The 13903-nt window shown below is 41.8% G+C and overlaps 1 protein-coding gene across 1 annotated transcript in view; it reads left to right on the top strand.

Annotated features, from left to right (window-relative positions):
* The first annotated feature begins 3550 nt into the window (after nucleotides 1-3550).
* GALM (galactose mutarotase) overlaps nucleotides 3551-13903 on the top strand; it is a 69532-nt gene continuing 59179 nt past the window's right edge. The window contains exon 1 of the mRNA XM_004369545.2: nucleotides 3551-3989. Within this exon, the coding sequence (XP_004369602.1) occupies nucleotides 3800-3989 (190 nt within the window). The 5' untranslated portion in view covers nucleotides 3551-3799. The remainder of the gene's footprint in view (nucleotides 3990-13903) is intronic.

Below are 13903 nucleotides of genomic sequence, written 5' to 3'. Positions count from 1 at the left end.
TTCAACATTCTTTGCCAACACCACAATTCAAAGGTGTGAATTCTTCTTCAGTTCTTCCTTATTCATCATCCAGCTTTCAAATGCATATGAGGCGATTGAAAACACCATGGCTTGCGTCAGGCGCACTTTAGTCTTCAAGGTGACATTTTTGCTTTTCAACACTTTAAAGAGGTTTTTTGCAGCAGATTTGCCCAATGCAATGTGTCTTTTGATTTTTACTGCTTCCATGGGTGTTGATTGTGGATCCAAGTAAAATGAAATCCTTGACAACTTCAATCTTTTCTCCATTTACCATGATGTTACTTGTTGGTCCATCTGTGAGGATTTTTATTTTCTTTATGTTGAGGTGTAATCTATACTGAAGGCTGTAGTCTTTGATCTTCATCAGTAAGTGCTTCAAGTCCTCTTCACTGTCAGCAAGCAAAGTTGTGTCATCTTCATATCGCAGGTTATTAATGGGTCTTCCTCTAATCCTGATGCCCCATTCTTCTTCGTATGGTCCAGCTTCTCGGATTATTTGTTCAGCATACAAATTGAATAAGTATGGTGAAAGGATACAACCCCGACTCACACCTTTCCTGACTTTAAATTACGAAGTATCCCCTTGTTCTGTTCCAATAACTGCCTCTTGATATTTGTACAGGTTCCTCATGGGCAAAATTAAGTGTTCTGGAATTCCCATTCTTGGCAGTGTTATCCGTAATTTGTTATGATCCACACAGTCGAATGCCTTTGTATAGAAAATAAAACACCAGTAAACATCTTTCTTGTATTCTCTGATTTCAGCCAGGATCCATCTGACATTAGCAATGATATCCCTGGTTCCACATCCTCTTCTGAATCTGGCTTGAATTCTGGCAGTTCTGTCAATATACTGCTGCAGCCACTTTTGAATGATCTTCAGCAAAATTTTACTTGCGTGTGATATTAATGATATTGTTTGATAATTTCCACATTTGGTGGGATCACCTTTCTTGGGAATAGGCATAAATACGCATCTCTTGCAGTCAGCTGGCCAGGTAGCTGTCTTTCAAATTTCTTGGCATAGATGAGCAAGCACTTCCAGCGCTGCATCCATTTGTTGAAACATCTCAATTGGTATTCCGTCAATTCCTGGAGCCTTGTTTGTCACCAATGTCTTCAGTGCAGCTTGGACTTCTTCCTTCAGAACCATCAGTTCCTGATCATATGCTACCTCCTGAAATGATAGAACGTTGACCAATTCTTTTTGGTATAGTGACTCTGTGTATTCCTTCCATCTTCTTTTAATGCTTCCTGTGTCATTTAATATTTTCCCCGTAGAATCCTTCCCTAGGGCAACTCGAAGCTTGAATTTTTTCTTAAGTTCTTTCAGCTTGAGAAATGCTGAGCGTGTTCTTCTGTTTTGGTTTTTTATCTCCAGGTCTTTGCACATGTCACTATAATACTTTACTGTGTCTTCTCTAGCCACCCTTTGAAATCTTCTATTCATCTCTTTTATTTCATCATTTCTTCCTTTCACTTTAGCTACTTGACGTTCAAGAGCAAATTTCAGTCTCTTCTCACATCTATTTTGCTCTTTTCTTTCTTTCCTGTCTTTTAATGACCTCTTGCTTTCTTCATGTATGATGTTCATGATGTCATTCTACAGCTCATTGGGTCTTCAGTCAATAGTGTTCAATGGTCAAATCTATTCTTGAGATGGTCTCTAAATTCCGGTGGGATGTACTCAACGTCATACTTTGGCTCTAGTAGACTTGCTCTAATTTTCTTCAGTTTCAACTTGAACTTGCATATGAGCAGTTGATGGTCTGTTCCACAGTTGGCCCCTGGCCTTGTTCTGACTAATGATGTTGAGTTTTTCCATTGTCTCTTTCCACAGATGTAGTCGATTTGATTCCTGTGTGTTCCATCTGGTGAGGTCCACGTGTATAGTCACTGTTTATGTTGGTGAAAAAAGGTATTTGCAATGAAGAAGTCGTTCGTCTTGCACAATTCTATTATGTGATCTCCGGCATCATTTCTATCACCAAGGCCATATTTTCCAACTACCAACCCTTCTTCTTTGTCTCCAACTTTCGCATTCCAATTACCAGTAATTATCAATGCATCCTGATTGCATGTTTGATCAATTTCAGACTGCAGAAGTTGGTAAAAATCTTCAATTTCTTCTTCTTTGGGTTTAGTAGTTGGTGGGTAAATTTGAATAAAAGTCATATTAACTGGTCTTCCTTGTAGGCGTATTGATATTATCCTATCACTGACAGCATTGTACTTCAGGATAGATCTTGAAATGTTCTTTTTGACGACTAATGCAATGCCATTCCTCTTCAATTTGTCATTCCCAGCAGAGTAGACAGTATGATTATCCTATTCAAAATGGCCAATACCAGTCCATTTCAGCTCACTGATGCCTAGGGTATGGATGTTTATGCAGTCCATTTAATTTTTGACGATATCTAATTTTCCTAGATTCATATTTCATACATTCCACATTCTGATTATTAATGGATGTTTGCAGCTGTTTCTTCTCATTTTGAGTTGTGCCACATCAGTAAACGAAGGCCCCGAAAGCTTGACTCCATCCATGTCATTAAGGTCGACTCTACTTTGAGGAGGCAGTTCTTCCCCAGTCGTATTTTCAGTGCCTTTCAACATGAGGGGCTCATCTTTTGACACTATATCAGATAACGTCCCGCTGCTATTCATAAAGTTTTCACTGGCTAATTCTTTTCAGAAGCAGACTGCCAGGCCCTTCTTCCTAGACTGTCTTAGTCTGGAAGCTCAGCTGAAACTTGTTCGCCATGGGTGACCCTGCTGGTATTTGAATACTGGTGGCATAGCTTCCAGCATCATAGTGACACACAAGCACCCACAGTACCTCAGACATGTTGGGGAGCCAAAGATTAGACATGCCCATAAAACAAACAAGACTAAAGGGGCACACCAGCCCAGGGGCAAGGACTAGAAGGTAGGAGGGGACAGGAAAGTTGGCAACAGGGAACCCAAGGTCGAGTAGGGGAGAGGTGTTGACATGTCCTAGGGTTGGTAACCAATGTCACAACACAAAATGTGTACTAATTGTTTAATGATAAGCTAGTTTGTTCTGTAAACCTTCATCTAAAGTACAATAATAACAATAAAAATAAATTAAAAAAAACCAAACCCATTGCTATCGAGTCCATTCCGACTCAAAACGACCCTGTAGAATAGAGTAGGGGTAGAATATTGCACTTAGAATTTGGAAAGACTAAAACCAAAAAACCCAAACCCACTGCCATCGAGTCGATTCCAACTCATAGTAACCCTGTAGGACAGAGGAAAACTGCCTCATAGGGTTTCCAAGGTTGTAAATCTTTAGGGAAGCCGACTGCCAGCCACATCTTTCTCCCACAGAGCGGCGGGTGGGTTCCAACCGCCAACCTGTGGGTTTGAACAGCCTATCGTTATGGTTACTAGCCAAGCGCTTTAACCTCCGCTCCTCCAGGGCTCCTTTTCGAAAGACTACAGATCCCATAATGCAATTCCACCTTCCAAAAACTACCGTTCCCAGCATGCAATGCAACCAGAGTTAGCGATGGAAAAGAACTGCTTGCCTGTTTGGAAATTTTTGCCTTGAGGTCATGCTCAGGGACAATAATGACCCGGAAAGGCCCCCGTAGGATATTTTTTGCAGGAATGGTCACTCGTTAAATCCAGAGAAGGAAGGGGAGGAGTCTGAGCCAGGTCACTTGCCCCTTTTCCTATAAACTTCTCTGGCTCTTGGCTTGGCGGCAGGAGTTTGAAGGACCGGGAGTAGCTGCACGGCCGAGTTTTCCCCATGACTTCGGTGACCAGAGCGGTGTTTGGAGAACTGCCGTCGGGGGCAGGAACAGTGGAGAAGTTCCGGCTGCAGTCAGATCTGCTGAGAGTGGACATCATCTCCTGGGGCTGCACCATCACAGCTCTGGAGGTCAAGGACAGGCAGGGGAGAGCCTCAGATGTGGTGCTCGGCTTTGCTGAGTTGGAAGGTGGGTTGAGCTCTGCCCCGCGTTGCAGGCGGGACCCAGACCCACCCCTTACACAAACCCTTGCGCGCTGCCGGTGATGCAGGAGACGGAGAGAAAGATACCCGAGCTTGTGATGGTTCGGAGTGCTTGGATCAGAGTTGTGTTTCGATCCAGTTTTGGAAAAAAGACAAAATGTATATAAACAGCTGTAGGACTTTGCCTGTGGTTATCCATTCAAGCTTTGCCTCAATTCACTTAAAAAGTCAGCTTGGGGTAAAAGTCCAGCCGTCGTGGGGCGGTCTTTGAACTGAGAGGGCTACAGAGGAAAAGCTGGCAAAAGGGGTGTGGCTCCTAATTCTTCTCTGTGCCGTTTCTGAAGAGGGAAAATCAAAGACGTGCGCGCTTTCTACTTCCGTTTTGCTTTACCAGATTGTTTTTGAGGCCTGGTCATCGCAGTAAATGCTCCAACGTAAGCTCAGTGGACGCAGAGAGCTTACCTGCCTTGCTCTGTGGGGCACCCGTCATAACCTGCCTATAGTGCTCAGCACCCCGTGGCTGTTCAATAACCACATATTGAATGAAACAGAGAAGACCAACTTATTGTGTAGAAATGAGGCCCTCCTAACTAGGATGGGGGGGACCATGGGTGGCGCAAGGGGTTTGTGATAGGCTGCTAACGTGAAAGGTTAGCAGTTTTAACCCACCTCCTGGTGCCACAGAAGAAAGTCCTGGCGACCTGCTTCTGTAAAGATTACAACCAAGAAAACTCTATGGAGCAGTTCTACACTGTAACGCATGGGGTCGCCATGAGTTGGAATGCACTCCACAGCAACGGGTTTGGTTTATAACTAGGATGGACTTTTATTCTGTTGGAATCCTTTGGCAATTATTTGTTAACTCATGCATTCCAAAAACTCTGTTAATTCAATTAATTCATTCAATAAGATAGACAAGGCCCCACTCTCAAGGAGCTTGCTTGCAGTTTATCTAGGCAGATAGACTTTAATCAAATGGTTGCATAAATAAATAACTACAGTTGCCAGTTTGATTGCAGCAAAGGAAAGTGTACATGGTGCTATCTCTTGGCACTATAGTGTAGCTAAACAGAAAATGAGGTGTGAAATAATTTGGCAAAGGGGAACTGCTTGCGAGTTGATTTACCCTCTGCTCAGTAGTGAGGTGTGGACAAGACCTGGTAGAGAGGAGGTTTGAGGTTTTCCTTTAGGTGTCTTTCTGCCTGTTTACTTCTTTAGATATGTAACTTGATTCAAACTTGATGGTTTGAGATCAACAGAAAACCCTGGGAGTATGGTTTTTCCCGTAGAAGTCTGAAATTTGCACTCTGTTTCCTTAACAAAGTTAATTATAAGAATATTCCTGGGGATCTTATTCCTTGTCCTCTGGTTGCCCTTATCTGCTTTGAAATTTCCACAGCTTGGTTGGAGAATTTCTGTAGTAACTTAAGTGAGTCCGTTACAAGAGACTCACTAATAGGAAGGTTCTGGGACGTGGAAAATCAGCTTTTCTTCCCCTTCCTTGCCAGGTCTCCTGCACTTCTGGGGGTGGGAGTTGACATTTGCTGTCTTCAGATTCAGAAGGCAAGTGGGTTGACAGGTGACATATAAAAGAGGGTTCTGTGGAACTATTTTGCTGCGTCACCTCTCTCTGCTAGTAGCATAACCATTCCCTGGGCTGAAATAGAATCAAAAAGAGATTACATGGCTGGTGCAAAATCGCCAGTGGAGTCAAAGGAGAAATGGATATATGGCCTAGAGTGCCAGAGCCAGTAAAAGGATTGGAGATGATAAACTGTGGGCATCTGCTTTTATCACCTCCTTTCCTTCACTGCTTAACACTTTTCAGAGGTAACTACCCCCCACCCATACACATATGTTCCCACTCACTTCTTACCATTTTTAGCGTCCTCACTTCTTACCATTGTTTAAGCGTCGCATGGATCTAAAAACACAAGGTGTCTTTGTGGAGTTCATATGAAATGTGTGCCATGATGACACCTAAGAAGTATCAGCTTCTTGATAAACATAGATGTGCTAGTTGTATGAAGGCGTTCTACAAACTCTCTCTAGGAGTCTGTGACTCCCAGGGGAGTCTCAGTGAAAGAAAATACTATCTCCAAATGTTCTTAAAAGGCAGGGAGGGCGAAATCCCTTTAGATTACAATGATCTGGCCTATATTTTATTGACCTCTGTCTTAGTTACCCAGTCTTCTATAACACAAATACAAGTAGGGGGCTTTAAAGAACAGAAATTTATTTTCTCACACTTCTAGAGGTTAAAAGTCCAAATTAGGGTCTCGGCCATGTCAGTCACTTCCTTGTAGGTAGTTCTGGGCTGGGCATTCTTTGGTTCCTCGGTTTGTAGACAATCCTCATGTGGCGACTGTGCCCTCCCTTCCCCAATGTGTACATGTCTCTGTGTCTAATTTACTCTTTTTGTAACTCAGAAGTAATTAGATTTAGAACTAACCCTGCTTGGGTATGACGTGATTAATATAATAAACCAAAAATCCCATTGAGTTGATTTGACTCGTAGCGACTCTCTAGGATAGAGTAACCATCGCATAGGGTTTCCCAGGCTGTAATCGTTAAGGAAGCTGATTGCCACATATTTCTCCTAAGGAGAAGCTGGTGGGTTCAAACCGCTGACTTTTTGGTTTTTAGCAGCTGAACTCTTAACCACTTTGCCACCAGGGCTCCTTGATTAACATAATAGAAAACCCTATTACTAAATTGGATTACATCCACAGGTATAAGGGATTCCAACACATATTTTGGGGGGACACAATTTAATCCTTAACGTTTTTCATGTTATGAATATTTCTTGAGAATGTTAAATAACATTTTCTCACCAGGATGTATCACAGGGCTTCACAACATGCCAGGTCAAATCAAAGCATTTGAAATATTCTTCTAGGTCTTGGAAAAAGGTGGGCATTTTTGTATCTATGCTATAATTTATATAACTTATCTGTTTAAAAAGGAAACAAAACTTTTCAAAAGAGAGGAAGTTGAAAAAAAATCCCCAGAATATTAAGCAATACTTTCTAATATGTTCAGCCATCTTTGAGGTTATTGCAAGTGGACCCTTCTTCCCTTTTTATGGCCCTGTCTTTCAGGTTTTTGTAGATTCTTTTGGTATTGCCAAAGATAAAGAAGACTTCATGTATGTCATAACAGAAAGCATAATTGTCTCAATCAGCATAGTCTGAAATGGCACTCTGTTACTATTTTGATCAATTCTAGTGTATTAAAACCCACGTTAACCAGAAACTGGTAACAGTGCTTGTCTTTAGGGAAGGACTCTGGGCAGCTGGGGTGCAGGAGTAGGAAGGAGACTTAATTTTCACTGTATTGTTTTAAAAAAATAATTTTACTTTTTTGTTTTCGAGACTACACACAGCAAAAACACACACCAATTCACTTTTCTACATGTACAAATTCATTGACATTGATTACATTCTTCAAGTTGTGCAACCATTCTCACTCTCCTTTTCTAAGTTGTTCACTGTATATTCTTATAAAACGTCTGAGTTTTATACCGTGTACACAGATTACCTACTGAAAAAAAAATTTAAGTATTAGATAAACAAACTGAGGTAAATAATTTAAAGTAAGAAGCTCGACCGAATAAGGGGTTATCTTGACATTACCACGTCCCTGAAAACGTTTTGATCCAGAGAACCAACTAAGCATGGATAATTCCATGAGACATGGTCCTTTTATAACTGCCAGGTTAAATGTGAACTATCTGCAATTTCCCAGATAGATTATATAAACTGGTTGGATGATTGCCGTGATGGGAGGTTGGACTGGTTCGACTTCTCCCTTGGAAAATGAGATCTTTCCTCTGTAGAATTCTGAAAAGGTAAATTAAGCATACTTTTAACTGCAGCCTAGAAAATCAGTATGTCTCATGTGAGTTTTTCTGCCATTTTTTATGTTTGAAAATGATTTTCATCTAGCCTCCCCCTTATAGTCATTATGACCTCTTTCCAAATCTATGATGAGATTTGCTTATAAGCCACAGGTATAAACCTACCCTTAAAATTAATGACACTCTTTCCCCTTCATCTTCCCCCAGTTACCACCAAAAACCCAGCTATTACTTCCACGAGAGCCATTATGGAAAAAGTAGAACGCTTAGTGTGCTTGGAAACCCTGGGTTCAGAAGAGGGGGTATGGGGAAGGGGACCAGTTTAGAGGCTGCTTTTTTAGGCAGAAATTTCAAGAATGCCTTTGCAGGGGCATTGATGATTCCTTTTAAATCTCTGCTTTGTCCCTTAAAGCTGTGTGACCTTAGGCAAGGTATTTAACCTCTCTAGAGGTATTTCCTTATCTGGAACAAACGGATTATGATGATTAAATGTGCTACCAGCTGAGAGTGCCTCGCATAGTGAACAATTAATCACTTTTTCCCCTTTCTTTCCTTTGCCCCCAAATATCTTCCCTTATACTACCCGAACTTTTTATGTCACTTTGTTAACAATGCAAAAAATGGCATAGAGGTTCATATGGGACAACCAACAACCATTAAAAAACATGTAGAGTATTTGAGATGGTTCAAATACTTGGCAATTAAAGTTTGTTTTCCTCATAATGCCAAAGGAAAGTCATATTCAGGATGTAGCGGTCTTGACTGAGAACCAAACCAAAACCAAACCCATTGCCGTCGAGTTGATTCTGACTGACAGCAACCCTACAGGACAGAGTAGAACTGCCCCATAGGGTTTCCAAGGAGCAGCTGGTGGATTTGAACTGCAGACCCTTTTGGTAAGCAGCTGAGCTCTTAACCACTGTGCCGTCAGGGCTCCTGACTGAGAATAGGGAATCCTTTTATTATAGACTTTAGAGCATTCTGGCTAAGGTTTGGACTCCCCAAGGTGGGTGTCATAGTGGGAGCCCCTCCCAGGTTAGAGAAGTGGAAAGGGGCATATCCGATAGTTAAGTGTTTATTAATTTATTCCATCCAGTGCTTTGCCCAGGAAAAGGGACCAAGCTTTTCCTGTATCCTTTCTCCTACCTGGAGGCCCTGGGTGGTGCAAATGGTTAATATACTTGACTGCTAACCGAAAGGGTGGAGGTTCAAGTCCACCTTGAGGTGCCTTGGAAGAAAGGCCTGCTGATCTACTTCTGAAAAATCAGCCACTGAAAACCCTATGGAGCATAGTTGTTGTACTCGGACACACATGAGGTTGCCATGAGTCAGAATCGACTCAGTGGCAGCTGATTTTCTCCCATCTCCTCAGTTCAGCCATTGGCTTGATGAAACCAACATTCACGACTTAGCCTAAGAACTTTGTCCCTTTCACAGAAAACAGTAGTATCTGCATTTCAAAACAACGTTTTTAGTCGTGGTGTATTTTGGGTTTGGGGACTTTCACACTTTGTGTGTCTAATTTGATGTAAAAGCTTAGCAACACATGAGGCTAATATAAAACCATTTGTTGTGAATAGTTTTTCAGAGATAGTTGGGAGTAATGTTTTCTGCTGTCCTTATGGTTTAACCCTTTAAAACTATTCATCCAAGTCAAGGAACCAGCAAGTGCTTCTTATCTCCATGGGCTGGTTAACCGTTGCCAGGAAGTAGTCACTTCTTAGGGAATCCACGTCAGCCCGTGAGGAGCCCTGATGTCAGGTTTGTGGTTGTTTCCGATGCCTTGCACACAGCTGGCAGAGTGAGGCTCGGTGTACATTTGTCGAATGAATCAAGATAGGAATCAAAAACAAATATAGCCAAATAGTTTTTAGACAAAAAATCTGCTTTTCTTCACACTTTTGAGCTCTGGAAAGCAAGTGAGGCAAAACTGAGAAAAGATTGTTTGGTCCTTTGGGGTTCTTTTTGGTTACTCAGTGTAAGGGGTTTTACAGCTACAGCTTTAGAGAGGAGGATCGGGAGAAAGGCGGGAATGGGAAGAGATCAGCCTGGCCTGTGCCAGGAATGGTAGTAAGGTCAATCAACCAGAAAGCCCTGTGCTTTCCAAGTAATAAGATGCTTAAGAGCAGGGACTCAGGAGCCAAACTGCCTGGGTTCACATCCTGGTTCTGCCACTTGCTAGCTATGTGTTTTGGAGTAGGTTACCTAACCTTTCTGCCTTCAGCTTCCTCATCTCTAAATGGGGCTAATAATACTGTCTACCTCATAGAAGTGTCCTGATGATGAAATGAGTTCAAAGTAAAGCCCATAGAAAGTGGCTGGGACTTAGGAAGTGCTCAGTGAGTGTTAGCTATTATGAGGAGTCCATGGGCAGGACTCTGAGGAACCTGCAGATTAGCAAGGATGTGAACCAGGAGGGGCCTGGAAGAGAATGATTTAATGATTAATTTATGCCAACCAGCTGAGTAATGTGAGCCTGTGACCAGTAACTGGACTAACAGTTCAGGATCTATATTCTGAGCAGTGTTCCAGCCATGGTAAAAATTGTTCATTCTTTGCTGATCTGCAGTAGACGTGGTAGATATGGAATATCACAGGAAAAGGGAATGGAATTCTGAGGATGTCCAAGTGAAAAATAGAGTAGAAAGTAATCTTCATGATAATACAGAAAAACAAACTACCTCTAAACCTTAATATTTTCCATTGTAAATGAAACTAAAAGATTATAGCTGACAGAGGAACTTAAAGAAAAGGAGCTAAGTTGAACGACCAGAATGGAAATAATGAGAATGTTGACACAATGTGGAAAATGTAACCAATATCACTGAACAATATGTATGTTGTTGTTGTTGTTAGGTGCTGTTGAGTCGCTTCCAACTTATAGTGACCCAATAGGACAGAGTGGAACTGCCCCATTGGGTTTTCCAGGAGCGGCTTGTGGATTTGAACTGCCAACCTTTTGGTTAGCGGCTGAGCTCTTAACCACTACGCCACCAGGGCTTGAACAACATGTATAGAAATTGTTAAATGGGAACCTAACTTGCTATGTAAACTTTCACCGAAAAATAAAATATTAAAAAAAAATTTTTTAAAGAGGCAGACTGTAATATGCACATGCACAAAGTTGTAAGTACAAGGATATTCTTAGCTATGTTCCTTTTTAGAGCAAAAAAAAAAAAATAAAACCGACAATAGTTTATATTTATCAATATACCACGTGGCCATCAAAAGTGCTATGGTAGACAGCCCAGAACTAAAACAATTTCCGAGGCCAACTTTTCAGACAGGGATTGGACTGGACTGTGGGACATAAAGTGATACTCATGAGCAGTGTGCCTGTTAGCTTAAGTAGATACAAGAGACTAAATGGGCAGCTTCTGTCCAGAGGTGAGACAGGAAGACAGAGAGGGTTAGGAGTATGGGGAATCAGGGGTGGAAAGGAGGAGTGTGCTGTCACAGTATCGGGGGAGCAATTACAATATATGTATAAATTTTTGTATGGGAGACTAACTTGAAATGTAAACTTCATTTAAACTACAACAAAAAATAAATAAAAAAAGAAATATAAAAAAAAAGTACTATGGTAGATCAATATGTAGTGACATGGAGAGATCTTAAGACATTTGATAAATGAAAAAAAGAAGTTGCAAACCAATGTGTACAGCATGATCTTCTTTATATAAGATATGTGTGTGTTGGTATATTTGTATAGGTGCTCATATGTAGTTGATTCAAAGAAAATAACTGAAAGTGTACATGCCAACTGTGACCATTGGTTACCATTGCAAAGGAGTGGAGTTGAAGGGTGAAGGAAGGTTTTCGTGTTTTACTCTTTACCAGGGTCACCAGATTTAGCAAATAAAAATGTAGGATGCCCAGTTAAATTTGAATTTCAAATAAACAGCAAGTACATTTTAATTATAAGTATATCCCATGTATAATGTTAATATGGACATTGTGTGCCATCAAGTCAATACAGACCCACAGCAACTGTATAGGACAGGATAGAACTGCCCCATCGAGTTTCCTAGGCTGTAACCTTTACGGGAGCAGATCACCACTGGTAGGTTCGAACCACCGACCTTTCAGGTAGCAGCCGAGCGTGTAACCATTACACCAACAGGGCTCCTAATAATATGAACATACTTCTGGGCAACATGGAGCTATAGTCAGAGGCACCACACTGTCCCTTCGCAGCAAAGATCAGAAAAACTAAGTCAAACAGAGTCACACGTCAGTCCTGAAACCCTGAGCATCAAATGAAGAGATAAAGAACTCAGCCAAACACTGAATGGAATAAGAAACTGACTGAGAAGAGAGAGCGAGGAAAGGTACACACAGAGGTCCCCTATCAGCTACCACAGCACGGATCCGCCATCTTGGACTCCTTTCGGAGATCAGCGAACGGGGGTATGAGAAAGCAGCTTCACGGAGCTTCCAGCAGGAGACAGAACAACCAGTAACCAGCGATATAGGCTTTCCCACCTCCCACCCTTCTTCATGCACACTTAGCCTCCTCTGCTTCCTGCAGCCACAGTCTCTTGTCCAGGAAGCACAAGCTTCATCCCAATGTTGCTTGGATACCACCTGCCTGCACCGGGTGGTTCCCTGAGTGCCTTTTGTTGGCCGCTGGTATTGCTTTTTTCTGCTTCTTTAGATTTCTTCTTTACCTCTTACCACCTCCCCCTCCTTTCTCTCAAATACCTGGTTCTGGGCACCATCTTTGCTTCTTCCTGAAAGGCTGCGAAACACCGCTCAACTGTGAAACTGCTTCCCGGCCTGTGCCGCCACGCTGGTGGGACCCCCAGGGCTTTTTTGTTTGTTTGCTCTGATTTGGTCTGTTTTGATTTGTTTGTTTGTTTGTTTTCTTTTTCTTTTCTCAGCTTGGGAGCCCCTTCTAGCTGGGCAGTACTGCGCAACTTGGAAGCTACTCCCTTACTCTGTGCAGACGCACAGGGACATCCCTGGGGACATTTCTTTTTTCTTGTTTTTTTTTTTTTTTGGTTTTTGTTTTGGGTTTTTTTGTTTCTTTGTTTTGTTCTCTCTCTTATTCCCTTTTTGTCTTTCTTCATTTCCAGTTTCTCGATTTATTCATTTTTTTCTTTTACCCTTTTTCTTTTTTTTTCTTTTTGTTTTTCCCTGTTTCTCAGTCTCTAATCTCTCCACTCCAATAGCAAGCTCCCTTAGCACTTTTTTTTGTTTGTATATATGTTTTTGCCTTCTGTTCCTCTCTCCTCTCTCTCATCTTTCCCGTACCCATCTTAGCTCCACACATCACAGTCTACCCCCTCCTTCCTACCTACCTGCACCATGCGCTGAACATCACAGTCCCAAGGAGCACAGGCACAGCCTACTGGAACCTGCCCTCCACTGACCCGGTCCACACTGTCAGCCCTGGTACGTGCCACAAACAACTCATCCCAGCAACTCCCCTTCAGCTGGACCTGCCCTGCTGTACCATACCTGAGTGACCAACCGTGCCCATTGGAGAAGGAGGTGAAAAGTATCGTGCCCACAGACGAGCAAACAACAAAGAACACACAGCCCACCTGCTCAGACATCACCAAATAAAACAAAAAAGCAGGACAAAACAAACAAATCTACAGTCGATAAACGAGGAAAATAACCACCGAATGCCCTGAAGACAGCAGACAATATCAAAACATTTAGAAAAAAAGGACAGGATGGTTCCAGTAGGCACCCAAAATAAAACACCAGATAACCTTCCAGTAGAGGAAGAGGCACTAGACTTAACTAATAGGGAATTCAAATCTCTAATATTCAGAATAATCCAAGAGTTGAAGCAAAAAGCAGACAAAAATGAGGAAACAATAGACAAATTCATGGAAAATACAGACAAAAAATGGAAGAATTCAAGAAAATAATATAGGAACAAAATGCTAAAATAAATTCACAACTAGAAATCATATAAAAACAACAGTTAGAAATCCAAAAGATAAACAACAAGATTTCAGAAATGGACAGTGTCATAGAAGGGCTGAGGAGCAGGTTTGAAATGATGGAAGATAGGATCAATGAAA

This window comes from Trichechus manatus, unplaced genomic scaffold (genome assembly GCF_000243295.1).
Source record: "Trichechus manatus latirostris isolate Lorelei unplaced genomic scaffold, TriManLat1.0 scaffold00005, whole genome shotgun sequence".
NCBI lineage: Eukaryota > Metazoa > Chordata > Mammalia > Sirenia > Trichechidae > Trichechus > Trichechus manatus.
Note: the sequence above shows the minus strand (reverse complement) of the source record. Positions and strands in the feature narration are given on the sequence as shown.